General features: G+C 37.2%; 1 protein-coding gene across 1 annotated transcript; it reads left to right on the top strand.

The window, feature by feature from the left end:
* The first annotated feature begins 5,131 nt into the window (after positions 1-5,131).
* Positions 5,132-11,029, top strand: LOC128615548 (sp110 nuclear body protein-like). Its single transcript, XM_053637735.1, has 5 exons — positions 5,132-5,640; positions 6,879-7,006; positions 8,428-8,533; positions 9,123-9,266; positions 9,693-11,029. The coding sequence occupies exons 1-5, from the start codon at positions 5,521-5,523 to the stop codon at positions 9,768-9,770; spliced, it is 576 nt and encodes a 191-aa protein (XP_053493710.1). The 5' UTR covers positions 5,132-5,520; the 3' UTR covers positions 9,771-11,029.
* The last annotated feature ends 6,026 nt before the right edge of the window (positions 11,030-17,055 follow it).

Below are 17,055 nucleotides of genomic sequence, written 5' to 3'. Positions count from 1 at the left end.
ATGGAAGACATTGCCCCACACTCAAGAAAGGCTGACAAGATGGCCTACCAAGTCAACCCCCCATCTAAAGCTGATAACACAACTTCCCAAGCCAGGGTTTTGCCCCAGCCTCATGTATGGTCCTCGGCTCCTCGAGGAACCTGCTACTTGTTGGACAATGCCTGCATTGGAACTTGAAGGGCTGGGTGAACATTTTGACCAGAGGGCCAGGACCACCAGGGGAGGGAGTGTTTTTGGGGCATCGGGAGATGTGCCCCTGGAGAGGGTTCTGTCATGTCACGGCAAACCAGTGACTTCATTTCCCAGAATGCACCATGAACTACAAACATGGCCGATCACTACAACTTCCAAAGCAGCACACTGTCATGTCACCTTCTCTTGAGAAATAATCAGACCTGTTCCCAATTACAATCTTAATGACACCATACTACTTAATAGACTCTCACACACAAAGCCATTGCAAAGTATATGCTCAGTTACATTTTGTCTCTGCCATTAACAAGCATTGATACCTTGTTTGTTTATTCTAGTTTTGACTTTGTTCATGTTTTTGACCTTGTCTTTTTGCCATGTCTTGTTTGGATTGTTTGTCTGATCGCCTGATCTCTGCCTGCCTATGTTTATTGATTTCTGCCTGATCCCTTGGACATGTTGTTGTTGTTGTTGTTGTTGTTGTTGTTGTATTAAACTACCTAACCTGCACTTGCATCCGTCCTCAACGTCCATTACGTGACCGACGTTGACTGAGGATATGTTGTGGTTGAGAAAACCTCAAAGAGAGGCACTAAAAACACTAAGTTAGAGCCTGAGTGCGAGTAATTTGGGTATGGAAGCCACACCTTGGGTTTGTATAGAAAACCAAACCAAAATGAATTGTTCTCACAATGAAATATAATTTCACTGAGTAATTTGTTTGAACTGGTTTAGATGTACGTTTTGTCAACTTACAATAGGATAGAGTTAGTAGAATAAAGCGAGCTTTGAAAAAAATATAATAAAACACTTTCTTGCTTCGATAGAATAGATTTAAATAGAATAGAATAGAACAAATTAGACTGCAGTATAAAATAGAATATATCTTTGATAGAATCTGATAGTATGTTATGGAATAAAATAACTTACTAGTATAGACTACACTAAACAACACTACAGAATATAATAGAGCTAGGAAACTATATAATTTGCACAATACAGAATAGAATAGAAAAGAATAGAATAGAGTTAGCTAAATAAATTGAAATGCAATATAAAATACTCTACCTTTGTGATCCTGAAGAGGACTGAGTGGCGCTAACTGAAGATCTGAGAGATAGTGAAAGTTAACCTGTGAGAGCAAGCACATAATTTGGTTATGGCAGCCACACCTTGTTTTTGTAAGATGGACAGATGGACACACTCAAAATAACTCATTTTCACTTAGGGGTGTACTCACTTTTGTTGCCAGTGGTTTAGACATTAATGGCTGTATGTTGAGTTATTTTGAGGGGACAGCAAATTTACACTGTTACACAAGCTGTACACTCACTACTTTACATTGTAGCAAAGTGTCATTTCTTCAGTGTTGTCACATAAAAAGATATAATCAAATATTTACACAAATGTGAGGGGTGTACATATATGTGTGTGTGTGTGTGTGTGTGTGTGTAAAAAAAAAAAAAATTTTGCAAGAAACATTTATGTCTTGTTATAAAGTTATAAATTGTTATGTGACTGCCAGGGTGAGAGTTTTTGATATTTCTTATTTCTTATCATTCTTACGGGGATTTTTCCAATGAAATGTTGTAGAAGTGATCATCTCAATATTTAAACAATTGCTGAGATTAATAGAAATAAAATGTTGAATATTGATATCTGTTTCCCGCCTTGTTAATTCAATGTTGATAATTATTGTGAGAAATCATTAACGTGATCAGTGTCTTCACATAGATGAGTATCATTTTCATTAATTATAATATATAACTATAGGCAAACTGAGCAAATTTGTTATTTCAGAAGAGTGTATCAAGTAGACTTTGTATTTTTGTCTTCACTTGTGCTAGTTTAGGGTGGCTATTAAGCAGACACAATCTTTTTGACTCAAGGAATTTTATTCAAATTCACAGTTTAAATCATGGGGGGAAGCCTGTATATTCTGTGCCAACAGCAGCAGCAGATGGCCATTAAGGAACACAAAGGAGTGGGGGATCCTATTTCAACCAGAGCATTTATTCTCTGTGACATCTTGCCTTGTGCACACAGAGCATAGACCAGTCAATTCGGCCAGCTACCTGATAATAATATGTTATAAATATTTGAAAAGCTTAATTCTGTATGTGTGTATGTATATGTATGTGTATATATATATATATATATATATATATATATATATATATATATATATATATATAATATTACTGTATTTTTTATTATATTGTTTATGTAGAATGTATATATTACATATGGTGGACAGTTGTGCAATTGGATCTATTACCTTTTTAAATCTTAAGTACAGACCAAGAGACTATTCACTGCTGTGAATGTCACTAAACACTGTAAGCATGAGTTTAAAATTAATAGTGACTACATGCAGTACATATGACAACTGCATTTTAAATGGAATTCAAGTGATAAACTGGACATTTTCTCTAGACTCAGGAAATTTTTGAATGGTGTCTCTATGCCCATCCAAAGTGGAGAAAGCTTATCAGAAGTGATATGAGTTTGCATGTTCTCCCCGTGCTGCAGGGGTTTCCTCCGGGTACTCCGGTTTCCTCCCCCAGTCCAAAGACATGCATGGTAGGCTGATTGGCGTGTCTAAAGTGTCCGTAGTGTATGAATGGGTGAGTGTGTGAATGTGTGCCCTGTGATGGACTGGCACCCTGTCCAGGGTGTACCCCGCCTTGTGCCCGATGCTCCCTGGGATAGGCTCCAGGTTCCCCTGCGACCTTGAAGAAGGAGTAAGCGGTAGAAGATGGATGGATAAAAATATAGAAACCCAGTAGGGGGTGCCCTTTGGGTGTGGCCAGAAGCCCATTCAGACATCCTGTGATTCATCAAGGATGTGTCAAAGTCAGAAAATTTATTTGAAAAGTCAGGCTAGATGTTTTCTTCTGTTTTCCATTAAAAATATAGAATCCCAGTAGGGGGCGCCCTTTGGGTGTGGCCACAGACCCATTCGGACATACTGTGGCTCATCAAGGAGGTGTCAAAGTCAGAAAATAATCCCTAACAACCAGATAATAACAGGGCATTTTAGATTTGTAAGGGCAGAGAATTTCAACGTATGTGCTGCAACTTCGCTGACCTGAAATTCTCTGACCTCGCTGGCGAATGTGCTGGAGAGGTAAAAAAAATAGTAAAAATTAATATAAAATCATAAGCACATCCGACTGGATCACAAATGGCCCCGTTAGACTCGGGAGCTCACACTGCACGTGTAGACTCCCCTTTTATGCCTGTCAGTCTAACAGCACTTGCAACTTATGGAACTCATACAGTAGTGCCAGACGATAGACCCCGTATACTGGCCAGTACCTGATACACGCCCACCAGGGCCAATCGAATCGAAATTTGTTTTGGCGAGTACCGACGGGTAAGGCTGACGGAAATGAAAGAATTGAGCCGTAGAAATGAACATGCGATATATTTCCAGGGTCTCCATATATCAAATTTGCGGCATATGTACTGTTATATATTTTTTAAATTTTCAATTGAAATTTTTTTTTGCCATCTGAATTGTCTCGAAAAATTACGAAAAATTTGCTCAAAATTCTTAAGAATTTTAATCCACCACAATGTACTTCTGTAGGCTGTAGGATAGAGTCTCATTACTGCTTTAGTAGCACTATAATGCATGTTTAATAAGTACACCTCCTAAAGGCTAGTTCACACTACACAACTCTCAACATGTGCAGACCTCTGTGCTGTTCAGACACGGCTTGCTGTCTTGTAATCGGGAGTCATGAAGTCATTGTGGTGTTCACACTACACGATTGCTGGGCGACAAGGGGTCACACACTATACGATCTGACAACGATTCTGACAACGAAACCGGAGTTGTTTATTTGAAGATGTACATAGGATAGCAACAAGCGGTGCGAGCTGTTTGTGCTGAAGAACCCCCAAAAAGGAAAACACAAAGAAAGTGGGTGAAAGAATGGATTAGCAGAAGCAGGCAGCAGGTGTGCTACAGAGAGAGTTGGAGGTGAGTAAACAATGTTTTGTAATAAGTCTGTTCATCAGGTTTTGCAGGTTTCCCTTCCTCATGGAGACCTCATCCCATGCCTTGCTCTCTCACTGGCTGTAGCTCGTCGCTGCAAACACTGCCAGAGACAACACTTTTTACACTACAGGATGTGGAGTTGTCCGAAAGCTACAGATTTTTTGCAAGTCAAATATCTCTTTGGCGTTGGTGATGCCTCGGCGAGGCGTCGGCGAGTCTCTTTGATGCTTCGTTAAATAGTTCACACATAATGATCGACTGCCGATCGGCAAGCGCCGATTGCTCGGCGACTTGCATATCGGCCTTAAAATCGTGTAGAATGAACTAGGCTTTAGACTAATAGTCCTGTAATTATATTAGCTCTTGTAACACCAGTCTGTGTGGACTGTCAAAGCAACATAACAAAGACTGTTATTAAAATTATTCACAGTTTTTCATCTGCTGAAAATTGGGCATATAGTTTGTGTATTTATATGTGATAATTTCAATACTAAAAAAAGTGCTGTTCCTAATAAAGTGGATGTTCAGTGTGTGGTTACTATTCTGAATCTGTACAGGCAATGCTGATACTGCACATACTGGAAACCAGTAGAGATTGTAATGTTTAACTGGCATTATTCAGTCCTTCCAGGAGTTTGCAATTTTTCAAAATTACCGCCGATTTTCTGCAGATTTTCCACAGATGGGGCCAAGATGAATCATGTGACGTCATCACAATGCTCATTCAGCCAAAGCCACCTTTGATTCACGTTCGTCAAACATGAATACTAAAAGCTAAAAGGTCTCATTTAGAAACAAACATCACTGTGAAAAACAATTTCGTCCAAGTGCGATTTCACCAATTCAAGTAGTTTTCTGTAAAAATGCGCAACAGAGGTTGCAAATTGCATCTTTTTAAATGCAGAAGCAAAATCAAACTTTATTGGCCGTAACAATCACAAAAAAGTTCTGCGAAATCCTGTATGGACTGATAATTCACCCGAGTACTAACTCCCCAAAACCTGCTCTGACTTTACCACACTGAGCTGAGCAACATCACTGGTGTGACTTCTCTTTGAATATTTATCCTTTTCTCCAAAAGCTTAAGTTAAATGAATAAGATAAAATATTTCTAATATGAATTATTTTAGGGAGAAAAGTTTAGAAAACAGGGTAGAAAGAAGACATGATGCATAAAGTTCAAGTGTAATAGACAAGCACAGTTTAATGTGTTTACAAAAAAGTGAGTGTTATTTGTTTATTTTATAACGATTGGTCTCATCATCACAGGCTTAGTTAGAAACTGGACATAAATGTAATTAATATCTGTATTTTTGCTCATGCTGAATTGCAAACTTTGGGTTGTTCTGCTGTACTATGATTTGTTATTTTCTCGTTTCACAGTGGAGTCCACTGGTTTCAATCCCCAGTCCAGGAGAACCCCATGTCCTAATAACCCAGTGAGTCTGAAACCCCTGACCCAACAACCTGATGCAAATAATCTACCAGTCTTGCAAACCAGGCTTCTTCAACAACTTTTTAAATGCATGATGCCATTAAAACATCTGACCTTTTGCAACAGGTCCAGAATGCAGCTTCAGGATTTGTTTTTCAGTTCTCCAACACCACCCCATTGCTACATTCCATCCGAGTTAAAACACTCCTACCTAAAGCACTTATCACACCTCGCTCTGCACCATGCTCCCTTCACAGTGTTCAAAAGTTCTTTTTCTTCTGTTGGAAGCCAGTGAATGGGATTGCTCAAACACTAAAAACAAAGAGCCAATAAGGCTACAACCTCCAACACTCTAAACATGGACATTAGAGGAAGATTAGACTAAGGTTAGAAATGAATGGAACATGATACAAAGTCTGATACATTCTTTGATTCAGTTGGTGTCATGTTACGTATACCATGACTACATAACAGTGATTTTATGTGTTATATAAACTATATGGCCAAAAGTATGTGGACACCTGACCATCACACCCATATGTGTTTTTCCCAAACTGTTGCTACAAAGTTTGAAGCACAGTACAGAAAGTCTCTGTGTGCTAAAGCATTACAGTTTCCCTTCACTGGAACTAAGAGACCCAAACACTGTTCCAGCATGAGGATGAGACTGTACACAAAGCGAGCTCCATGAAGACATGGTGTGTAAATGAGGTTAGAAGAAAGTGGAAGAACTGGAGTGTCCTGCACAGATCCCTGACCTCAACCCCACTGACCACCTTTGGGATGAACTGGAACTGGAGCCTCCTCCACATCCCAACATCAGCACCTGACCTCATCCTCACTAACACTCTTGTAGCAGAATGATCACAAATCCCCACAGCCATGCCCCAAAATCCCCACAGCCACGCCCCAAAATCTAGTGGAAAGCCTTCCCAGAATGGGACGTTCAACAAGCACATATGTGTGTGATGGTCAGGTGTCTACATACTTTTGGCCATATAGTTTATGAGAATCGTAAAGCCAATATAATGTTATTGACCTATCTTTGAGCTTGGGATTGAGCCTTGTATGGTAGGAGACCAAAGGTGTAACTGTTGGGCATCTGTTACTGTTTGAGTTGGATTGGATTAGTTTAGTCTTCATAATTTTTATAGTTATTATAATAATTGGATATATTTTAAAAGGTGAGTAAAAACTACATATAATCATATAATGCCTCAATGTTCTTATTTTCTGTACCAGCTGGGTCAGGCTAACAATGATGCATGCTTCATTTGTAATGAAGAAGGAGTTCTGGTGCACTGTAAAGAATGTCCACGAGCTTTTCACCGTCGCTGCCACCTACCAATACCACAGGATGAAACATCTAGGTGAGTAACAGTGAAAACCAGAAAGGGAGAGAGAAACAGGGCACAACATTTTCATTTCAACTCATTTCAAAGAATTTGGTAACGCAGTAATAGAGAAGCTTTCAACCAATGACGGTGCATCAACTGAACCATGCTAATATACAAGTTTTCTATGCTTTGTTGGTTCAGTCTGAATTGGTTTAGCAGTTCCTGCTTGGGATTGTACATTTATTTGGTTCCTAAAAATTGTACTTTAAAATAGGTAAAGAAAATATTGTTTTACTACTGACCACGGACAGTGGTATTTTATTTTATTTTTTTCAATTTTAGTACATCACCTGTCACATTCAAAAAGGAAAACATTAAATAATATACTATCATGGGAAAAACAAAGTACACCATCCTTCAGTTATGTGTTTTAACTTATCAGGGCCTAAACAGCAATTGTGTGGTCCTCTCCAACTTCTATAAACAAACAAATTAGCTCAGGTGACAACAACAAAAAAAAATTTTGTAGTCAATTTTCCCCCAAAAATAAACCAACATTCAGAAAGCAGGTGAAAAAATAAGTACATCCTATAATTCAGTAACATGTAGAACGCCTTTAGGCAACAATAATTTGAAGTAAAAGTTTTATGTCAGAGTTTATCAGTCTCTGACATCGTTTTGGAGAAAATTTTGGCCCACTCTCCAGTTCATTGATGTTTGAGGGCATTTGTTTATGCACAGCTCTCTTAAGATCCCAACATAGCATCTCAGTGGGGTTGAGGTCCATTTTCTATTCCAACACCTTGATTTGTTTCTTCTTTAGCCATTTAGATGTCAGTTTGCTGGAGTGCTTGGATCACTGTCCTGTTCCATGACCAAATTTCAGCCCAGCTTAAGCTGCTGGACAAATGGCCTCATATTTGTCTCAAGAATATTCTGGTATAAAGTGGAGTTCATTATTGTCTCAATGGCCGCAAGTTTCCCAGGTCCCAGGTCCCAGCTGCAAAACAAGCCCAAATCATCACCCCTCCACCCCTCGTGATTTTCACCAAACATGGTGCTGTGCATGATGACCAAACCTCCAAAATGGTCTCATCATCAGTCTGCTAGTAAACAGTGGAGGTTTGTCGTTCTGCTAGTAAACAGTGGAGGTTTGTCGTTCTGCTAGTAAACAGTGGAGGTTTGTCGTTCTGCTAGTAAACAGTGGAGGTCTGTCATTCTGCTAGTAAACAGTGGAGGTCTGTGTAAGCCACTCCGGTTAAATTTTTTCAAGATATTTTAATCAATGCACCACCCTAGGAATTATCGTGATGTCATTATAACCTATAGCATAATGTTAACTACTGTATTTCTGATTTGCTCATCATGGTATACCCTCATTCCAGTGTGTGTGTGTGTGTGTGTGTGTGTGTGTGTGTGTGTGTGTGTGTGTGTGTGTGTGTGCGTGTGTGCAGGGACAACTGGAAGTGCACATTCTGTGTGTTAAAGGCTAACCAGCAACTGCAGATGCAAATGAGAAGGAAAGAAATTTTAAACAGTCCTGTTTCTGAAAACAAGCTGGTACACAGACACACATTCGCACACTTGCATGTACACACACATACAATAGTGCTTGAATGTTTGTGAACCCTTTAGAATTTTCTATAGAGCTGCATAAATATGATCTAAAACATCATCAGATTTTCAGACAAGTCCCAAAAGAAGACAAAGAGAACCCAGTTAAAGAAATGAGACAAAAATGATCCAATATTACATATCTGTGAGTGGCAAAAGTATTCACAAGGGTTCACAAACTTTCAAGCACCACTAAGTGCTAAGTTAGTCTCAACACAGTGTTTATTGTATTAACACATGAAAATGTACAGAATGCAATGAATTAAAGATGAATTTAAGCTTTTATGCTATAGTGCATATAGTCAGTCCCTCCAGGATTTACACTAAATCAATTTCCCAAAATCACAGACCCCCTCAGACTTAATTTATGAAGACAAATGAAGTATTAGTGTAGTATATAGTATTAGTAGTAGTAATATTAAAATATTAGGCGCATTATGCAGATGTGTAGAATAATATTGTGTCTATTTATTGCATCCATGGAGCTTTTTATTCCTGAATTTATCACACACAAAACATACTTGTATTCATACAGGATGCGGAATGGGGCAGTGTGATATCAGAGCCCATGTGGCTGGACAAAGTGAGGACCAAGCTGCTGGATCATGAGTACAGAACAGTCGGAGAGTTTGTGTGTGACATCAATCTCATCTTTAAAAACTGCCAAGCTTTGAACAAAGTAAGACACAAATGCAGATTAATTCTATATTATGTATATTTGTTGTTGTGTAATCTTAAATACTTAAATATTTATCACAATAATTTGACACGAAGTCAAAAAACAAAAGTCAAGAAACCCTTAATAGCAAATTACAGCTAGGAGAAAAGGTTAGCACTAGCCTCATTCATTATTTTTAGCACAGCTTTAAAATGTCTCTTGTTTGTGAAAAGTTTTATTTTGTTACTTTTGTACTAGGTGCATAATGATTTTGGTAAAAGTCTCCTTTTAAAACAGATAAACCATGAAAGTGCGGGCAAGAAGAAAAGATCAGTTACAAACTTGATAATCTAAAAACCAAATGTGTGTGTGTGTGTGTGTGTGTGTGTGTGTGTGTGTGTGTGTGTGTGTGTGTGTGTGTGTGTGTGTGTGTGTGTGTGTCTGCAGGGCAATGAATTTGGTGAAATGGGAGACAAGCTGAACAAGACCTTTGAGAAGGAGTTCCAGAGCATCTTTAAGCTTTAATAACATTTTTCCTCATTTACAAACTTTGGAAAGTTTATATTTAGTAACCAAAATTTAATGGTAATATTTTAATACAAGTATAGAGCAATACATTGAAACCAGTCAGGTAACATAATCAGGATGAACCAAGGGACAAGTTAGGACTTAAAAACAACCCAAATTTGGTTATTTTTAACCCAACAACTGGGTAAATATAGGACAGAACACATTTTGGGTTAGAAATTTGGTAGGCTGTTCATTTTAATCCACCAAATGGGGTTTTTTTTTTTTGTTTTTTTTTTTACAAAAATGCTGGGTTAATTTTATTTCATATTTTCAGGGTTATTTTTACCGTTTGAAAATGTCAAATATATCACATTATTAAAAAAAAAGTCATCATGGTATCTCCTTTATTTATACACAAGAAGGTGTTCAGAAATGTATCGCTAGAGCTGCTAAAGACTTGTATAATGTCGGCTTGATGTTGGACGTTCAATATTGGAAGATATGCGGAAATTAAGGGACCGTCTCTAAAGTGACATACGACATTTGTATACACGTTTCTAACTTCAATAGCATTTGAAGGGAATGACTTACAGTCACACATCCAAATGTAAAGTGTTCATCTAGGAGTCAGGTATGACGCATACTTTTTAGATTTTTTTTATATTTAACAAAAGAAACTACTAAATCATTATGTAAATTTTATTTGAATTTCACTCCCAAATGGGCTCATACAAATATACCATAATATAAAGCTCAATAGCATTTGAAGGGAATGACGTACAGTAACAAAACCAACTGTAATGTGTTTATCTAGGTGTCAGCTATAATGAACACCTTTTAAATTTCTGTTATTTAACCCTACTATGTATGAACCAAAAAACCTACACAAACTGACATTTTTGGTAACTGAGCACAATTTTTTGAAAACTGTGCATAGGGAACTGTGTACAGTTTGATTTATTTATGTACGTATGTAAATGTAGAATGCCAGTATGTTTTAGAAGATATTGGGCTGTATTCTGTTAGTAACTTCCTAATAAAGTAATTATTCCATATTCTATCAGTAATACAGTAATACTAACTAATCCTTTAATTGCAACATTAGGTCCAAGACTCACAGTCTCCTCATTCACATTTCCTTTAAACAGACACTTTAAACCAGACATTATAGCATCACACACTATACAATATTCTTTAGGAATTATTGGGATATTATACCTTTGAAGAAATTCTACATAGGTATAGAGGTGTCCATTTTCATTACATAACTGTTTAACAAATATAATACCATTTTCAACCCATTTTTGAAAAAACAAAGTTTTATGTTTAAACTTTGTATATCTGTTACTCCAAATTATATGTTTGTTTGGAGAAAAATTATGTTTATACAGTAGATAACCACCCGAGAGAGTAGCACCTGCCTGTGAAAATTACTTAATCTAACTGGAATCTTACTGATTTCAAAGTTGCATCACAACCGGAAAAGCAACCCCACCCATTTTTTCAAAGATTAGATTAGATTAGATTAAATGCAGAATTTTATTTTTGTATTGAAAGCGATGCTTGATCCAGCTATTCCTTAAAATTGTATTCGAAGTGTTGAAAAGTGAAGCACATATAAACCTGCATTACCAACCGAATTAATTAAGTTACATTTTTTTAATCTAATGGGATCTACTTCTCCAAATAAAACTGAAAAGATTTTTATCTACTTCTTTAATGATGTTATTGGGGACTTCTTGTGAAATAGCAAGATAGAGCAGAAGAGATAACATTCAGTTTTTGATAAAATAATTCTACCATTCATTGACAAGTCTCTCATTAACCATAACTTAAATCTATTTGTAACTTTTTCAACAACAGTTTGAAAATGAAGCTGACCCCTTTCCTTTTGATCTTTATATATTTTGATTCCTAAACAGGTAACGACATTCTTTACAGGGACGCCATTAATATCAAGAAGCACCACACTGCCAATATTTTGCACAACCTAATTAATTTAAGTAACATTACAGAGACAATGGAAAGCATTACAACCTACTGTAACCCCCAACCTCTCTTCTTGTCACGTTAACTTTGTGAAGAACTTTTGGCCTCAACATTACTGAGCTAGCGAAGTTCCGTTCAATTCATGAAGAAACACAGCTCTAACTCATCCTCCTAATGCTAATTACTACAGCTTGCCTTGTCCAAAACACTTGCTAAATGTAGTTAACATTAACCCACTCTCTGTATTACATCATGCTGAACAGCTGTAATGCTATGTTATCATTCAATTTCAAAAAGGGAATGGGAATGTCTAACATTACCGTGAGCTGTATGGTAAACCAGGGGTGCAGAATCTGGTTTACCATATGTAGAACAGTTTTAATAAAACATAAAATCATCCCCCACACTTTTTTTCATTGGCCATGACCAATTTGTGGATTTTTGATTTCTATATGTGTTTTTACGTGACCTGACATTGCCATGACAATTGGTCACTCACATCAAGTGTCATGCAGGGGTGCAACTGAAAATTTACTGAGGGGTATGCAAGATCAATGTTGGTGAACTGGTGATGAAATTAAATGACATTTTATGACTAATTAATGCAGAAAAGCAATTAATTCCATTAATTAGTTCACACACTTTTTCCTGCTACTGTATATTCTACCCCTAACTCTAACCCCAACAGAAAAAGTCCAACATTTTTACATTAAAAATCCTTCATTTTGTATGTTGTTTTTAAAGCATTTTGTCTTATGAAGACATGAAAGAGTTGCTAAAAACTTCCAAAAATATCATTTTAAAAGTGTTTAAAACCACTGTATAAGATATGGTTGATCAGGGTTTTAAAATAATTTAATGCTAAACAAAAGTTAAATAAAAATGTTTCCCATCATTATTTTTAAACAAATACACTTTTGATTTTTTTTTTTTTTAAATAATGTTTTAGGAAAGAAGATTTTTGTTTGTTGGAACATCTTTTTTTTTAGGAACCTGTGCAGTTCACAGACTTTTGGTAGGCGTGACATGAACTTGGAGAGGTATGTAGTGAAACCTATTAATCTTTGCACCCCTTTTGCATTTGTGGCTGTTGGCATTGCCTGAATGGCCCTCACCTTTTTGAGGGCTGCTCTACGGCCCTCTGCTGGCAGCACATGCCCATGGAAGCATACCTCCTTGAGCGTGATTTGCAGCTTATTGAGACTCAGTCTCAGCTTCTCTGGGGTGGTCCATGAGAACACTGAGTTTGGCATCATAGTCCCAGGTGGTCTCCTCTTGTGAAACTCCACAGCCACTGATCAATATATCATCTGTAATTGGCTCAACACCACTTAATAGAGTCGGTATCTCATGTTGCCTCCTCTGATACACTTCTGTGGACTGTGGTCCCAAATGACCACTTGAGCCAGTGCCTCCTGTCCCATAGAGTCCAGAATGTTATAAGAAGGCTGCATTTCCTATCGAGTTTGCACTGCAAGAATGTATTACGAGCACTCACCAATGTGAATTTGTGAGCCTTGGAAAGCTTATAGAGAACATTGTCTATGGTAGGCATATGCGCTGGGACTTTTTACGCACTTTATTTATCGACTTAAGACCATGCATTTCTAATTGAGCCTTAATCACTGTTTTGAGATTACTAGGACATTCCAGGGCATAGCTCACTGGCAAGCTTATGCTGGTTGCCAGATTATTTGCAGTTTTCTGTGTTAGCACTGAGCACATAGTTCTGAAGTAGCTGGGACTTGACTTGCTCAAGTCCACCTTGGTACATGAGTTAGGCACCTGCATGTACACTGCCCTCCAGTCTGCTCTGTGGGTGAGTTCTCTTTCTCTCAAAAGAGAGCTCATCAGCGAATCCCAGAACCTAATCTAACCTCTCTAATGAGCTCACTTGATAGTTTGCTGAATCAGTACCACAAAAGAAAATCTGAACTTAATTACATAACAAATACCTGGATAGAGTAAAAGCTTCTGCCACCATGTTTGGTGCAATCACAAACTTTTGGTGAAAACATGTTTTTTTTATGATCTCAGCCAAAGCTGTTTTTATAATGAACTGGCATCAGTAACACACATGTACTGCCTTCTTTTACAATGCTTACTCCCACTACTAGATGTCGGTAATCAACAATTAACAACAGCTGTTCTTTGTTGTTTCTAAGTAGTCTAAATCTTACTGTATTAGACAATAAGTATAGGTCAGTGTATATGAGTATTTATCATCGAGTATTTACCATCATCCATCCATCTTCTATACTGCTTATTCTTCAGAGTCACGGGGAACCTGGAGCCTATCCAGGGAGCATTGGGCACAAGGCGAGGTACACCCTGGACAGGGTGCCAATCCATTGCAGGGCACAATCACATACACACTCACACACCCATTCATACACTGGATGGATATAGTTTTATTGACCATGAAGGTTTCATTAAGCAATGCACATATGCAGGATTAAGGATTAAAAAAGACAAACATTTTAAAAAGCACAGCCTAATGGGCCTTCCCCACTTAACTGATCATAATAGAAATAACTGCTTCAGGAAAATGGTTCTTTTCAGAGTCCTTTCGTTATGTTCACCACAGAGCTTCTGTTCTACTGGTGTAACTACCTGCTGGAAACTCTACTCTGTGCACTTTGCTTCTCTAGAACTCAATTCAAAATCTTGTATGGTAGCACTACTATTTTGTTCTCCTCAGTGCACAACATAAATGATTTTGATTTACCTCAAAGCACTGACACTGAAGGCTTCTTTTATAGATTAAATAAACAAAGTAAAATATAAAATGTAAATATAGTGCATGAGTGGAGGTGAATGGGAGGGATTAAGTACAGTCACACATGCAAATACACTTACATTATTTGCATACTATAATCTCCCTTGCAAATGCAAGAACAATACTTTCACTTTTGAGCACTGTCAGTATCTTGGGAGCATCTTTAGCTCCCAACAGTAAGCCCCTTGTGGGATTAATAAAGTTCTAAAGTAAACTATCAATAAACACTGATCAAACATTAACATCCACACAGAGAATAAATAAATGTATTGGTATGATTTAGCAATAAGTCAAGCCAATCAGTTTAGGAATGTTGTAAGGTTTTTGCTCTCTTGCCCAGTCGAGATTCTCAGGTACCAGGGTGTGGTCTGGGAGCTGGTTGCAGTGGGAAAACTACTCAACTCCTTCTCAGCTAAAAAATCCAATGGAAACTGAAAGTTGACAGTTGAAAGTGGGACACAAAAGGCCGTAATTTGTGTACGGCACCCACACCTTGCTTTTGTAAAGAAAGCCAGAAAATTAAAGACAACAAAGTGAAAACAAAATGAAAGGAATTGTTCTTACAATAAAATATCATAAACACTTGAATAAAGTCCTAAATATTTTTTTTATTATTAATAACGTGCACATGTTTTGTCAACCTTTAATAGAACAGCATTAGTAGAATAAGTGAAATACAATATAAAACAGAATATAGCATTAATGGAATCTTATAAAATAACAGCTTAGTGGAATAGTATAGAATAGATTTTTATTGGGTCTAAGACTGGTGATTTATATGAGGCTATTCTTACACCTTTATTTTCTATTTATGGAACCATTTGAGACTCTCATTTGCAGTACTTTTGGATCATTGACTTGCTGGAAGGTCGACTCATCCTCATGATTCTGGTGGATGGCAACAGATTCTTCTCCCGGGACATGGCTCCTTTCATCTTACTTTTGATCATTTGGATTTTGCTGATACCATGAGAAGTGAGACAGCCCATGTCATGAAGCTACCACTTCTGAATTTCACTGTAGGTACTGTATTTTTAGGGTCATGTGCACAGCCATTTCGCCTCCAAACATGATGCATTATATTGTTGCCGAAAAAGCTGGGCCACGTTACGTTCTCTAAGTACTCTACAGGCTTCTCCAAATGTTTTGTAGCAAACTTCAAACAAGATTCACTATGCCTGTTCTTCATTAATGGAGTCTTCTGTGGTGATCATGAAAGGACCCCCTACTTCCAAGTATTTCTGAAGCTCTTTTCAAGTTGTCTTTAGCTCTAACCTTCTGACTACACAGTTGGAAATCTTGGAGCTCCTCTGCATAGCCAGATGATGGTCCAGTGATGTTCCTTGAACGTGCGGATAGTGGTCTCGGTGGTGCTTATTGGAACATTTAGGAGTTGAGAAATCTGATGGGTCGTGGGAGAGCGTTTTACCTCTATCTATCAGGAGATGTCTTGCATGACAGCTTAGTGACAAATGATTTATTTAACCGCAATCAGAGGGGGTTTCCCTGTTTCAAAGAGTCGAGGTATTATCCAGTAATCCAGTATCCAGTACAATATGATTAAACATAGGGATGCTTTCCTAAACAATTTATATCAGTATAATAAATGTTATTACCTAATGGTCCATTGTTTTTAAAAGTCTCTGTTTGCCATCTTTTTCCAAGAAACATAATTTTCTAGTCTTAAAACAATCATACACATGTATTTGATGACAGCTTTTGAAAGTCTCACAAAATGCTTATGTGGCCTAGGCAAACTTTTTTATTTTGTTGTAAATTAAACTGCTTTTCCCACATTGATGTATTAATTCTGTTCAGTCCTTCATGTAAAATAATATGATTGAGGTGGAGGAGGGGCTCCTGAGTTAATTGTCCCTTGGGGCCCACAAATGTTCTGATATGGTCCTAGGTAAACCTTTTTAAAAAGCCCAGTAAAGAGTACCCTGTTAACATCACTGCTTTCTGTGGATGATATGAAGCATGTTAAAAGATCTACGAAGATGAATTTGACCAACAGTGAAGTAGTGATAATGGTGCACAAAAGAGAATAAAGCAAACACATTTTATTTGGCACTTTTTCTAGAGCTTGCATATTAATATCATTACCCTTTAATACAAAAGGTTTAGTGTTTGAGTTTTAGGAGCAAAGTGAAATATAAATATGAATAAATCATTCAATGTACAAATAAAAGTGAAACACCACATGTGCAGGACGTTTGGTTTTATCTATTAAAATTTGATTTGTAAAGTTGACATCTCAACACATCCTTGATGTGTTTATTATATATTATTATATGCATTTTATGTGTTATGTATGTATTATGTATATGTATGTACATATGTATTATGTGTTTATAATATATATTTATTTATATATTATTTATTACTTTTCATTGTGTCTGCGACTATCACATTGGCAAACCGATGCAGTTCACTGGATCATTAAAGACAAAAAATATTATTATTTTAAGCTCAATGTAACCAAGAACTCAAGCAAACAAAATATGAACAGGTCTGGTTTCAGGTTGTCTT

This window comes from Ictalurus furcatus, chromosome 12, assembly GCF_023375685.1.
Source record: "Ictalurus furcatus strain D&B chromosome 12, Billie_1.0, whole genome shotgun sequence".
Classification (NCBI taxonomy): Eukaryota; Metazoa; Chordata; class Actinopteri; order Siluriformes; family Ictaluridae; genus Ictalurus; species Ictalurus furcatus.
The sequence above is the reverse complement of the archived record's forward strand: the minus strand, read 5'-3'. Positions and strand labels throughout refer to the sequence as shown.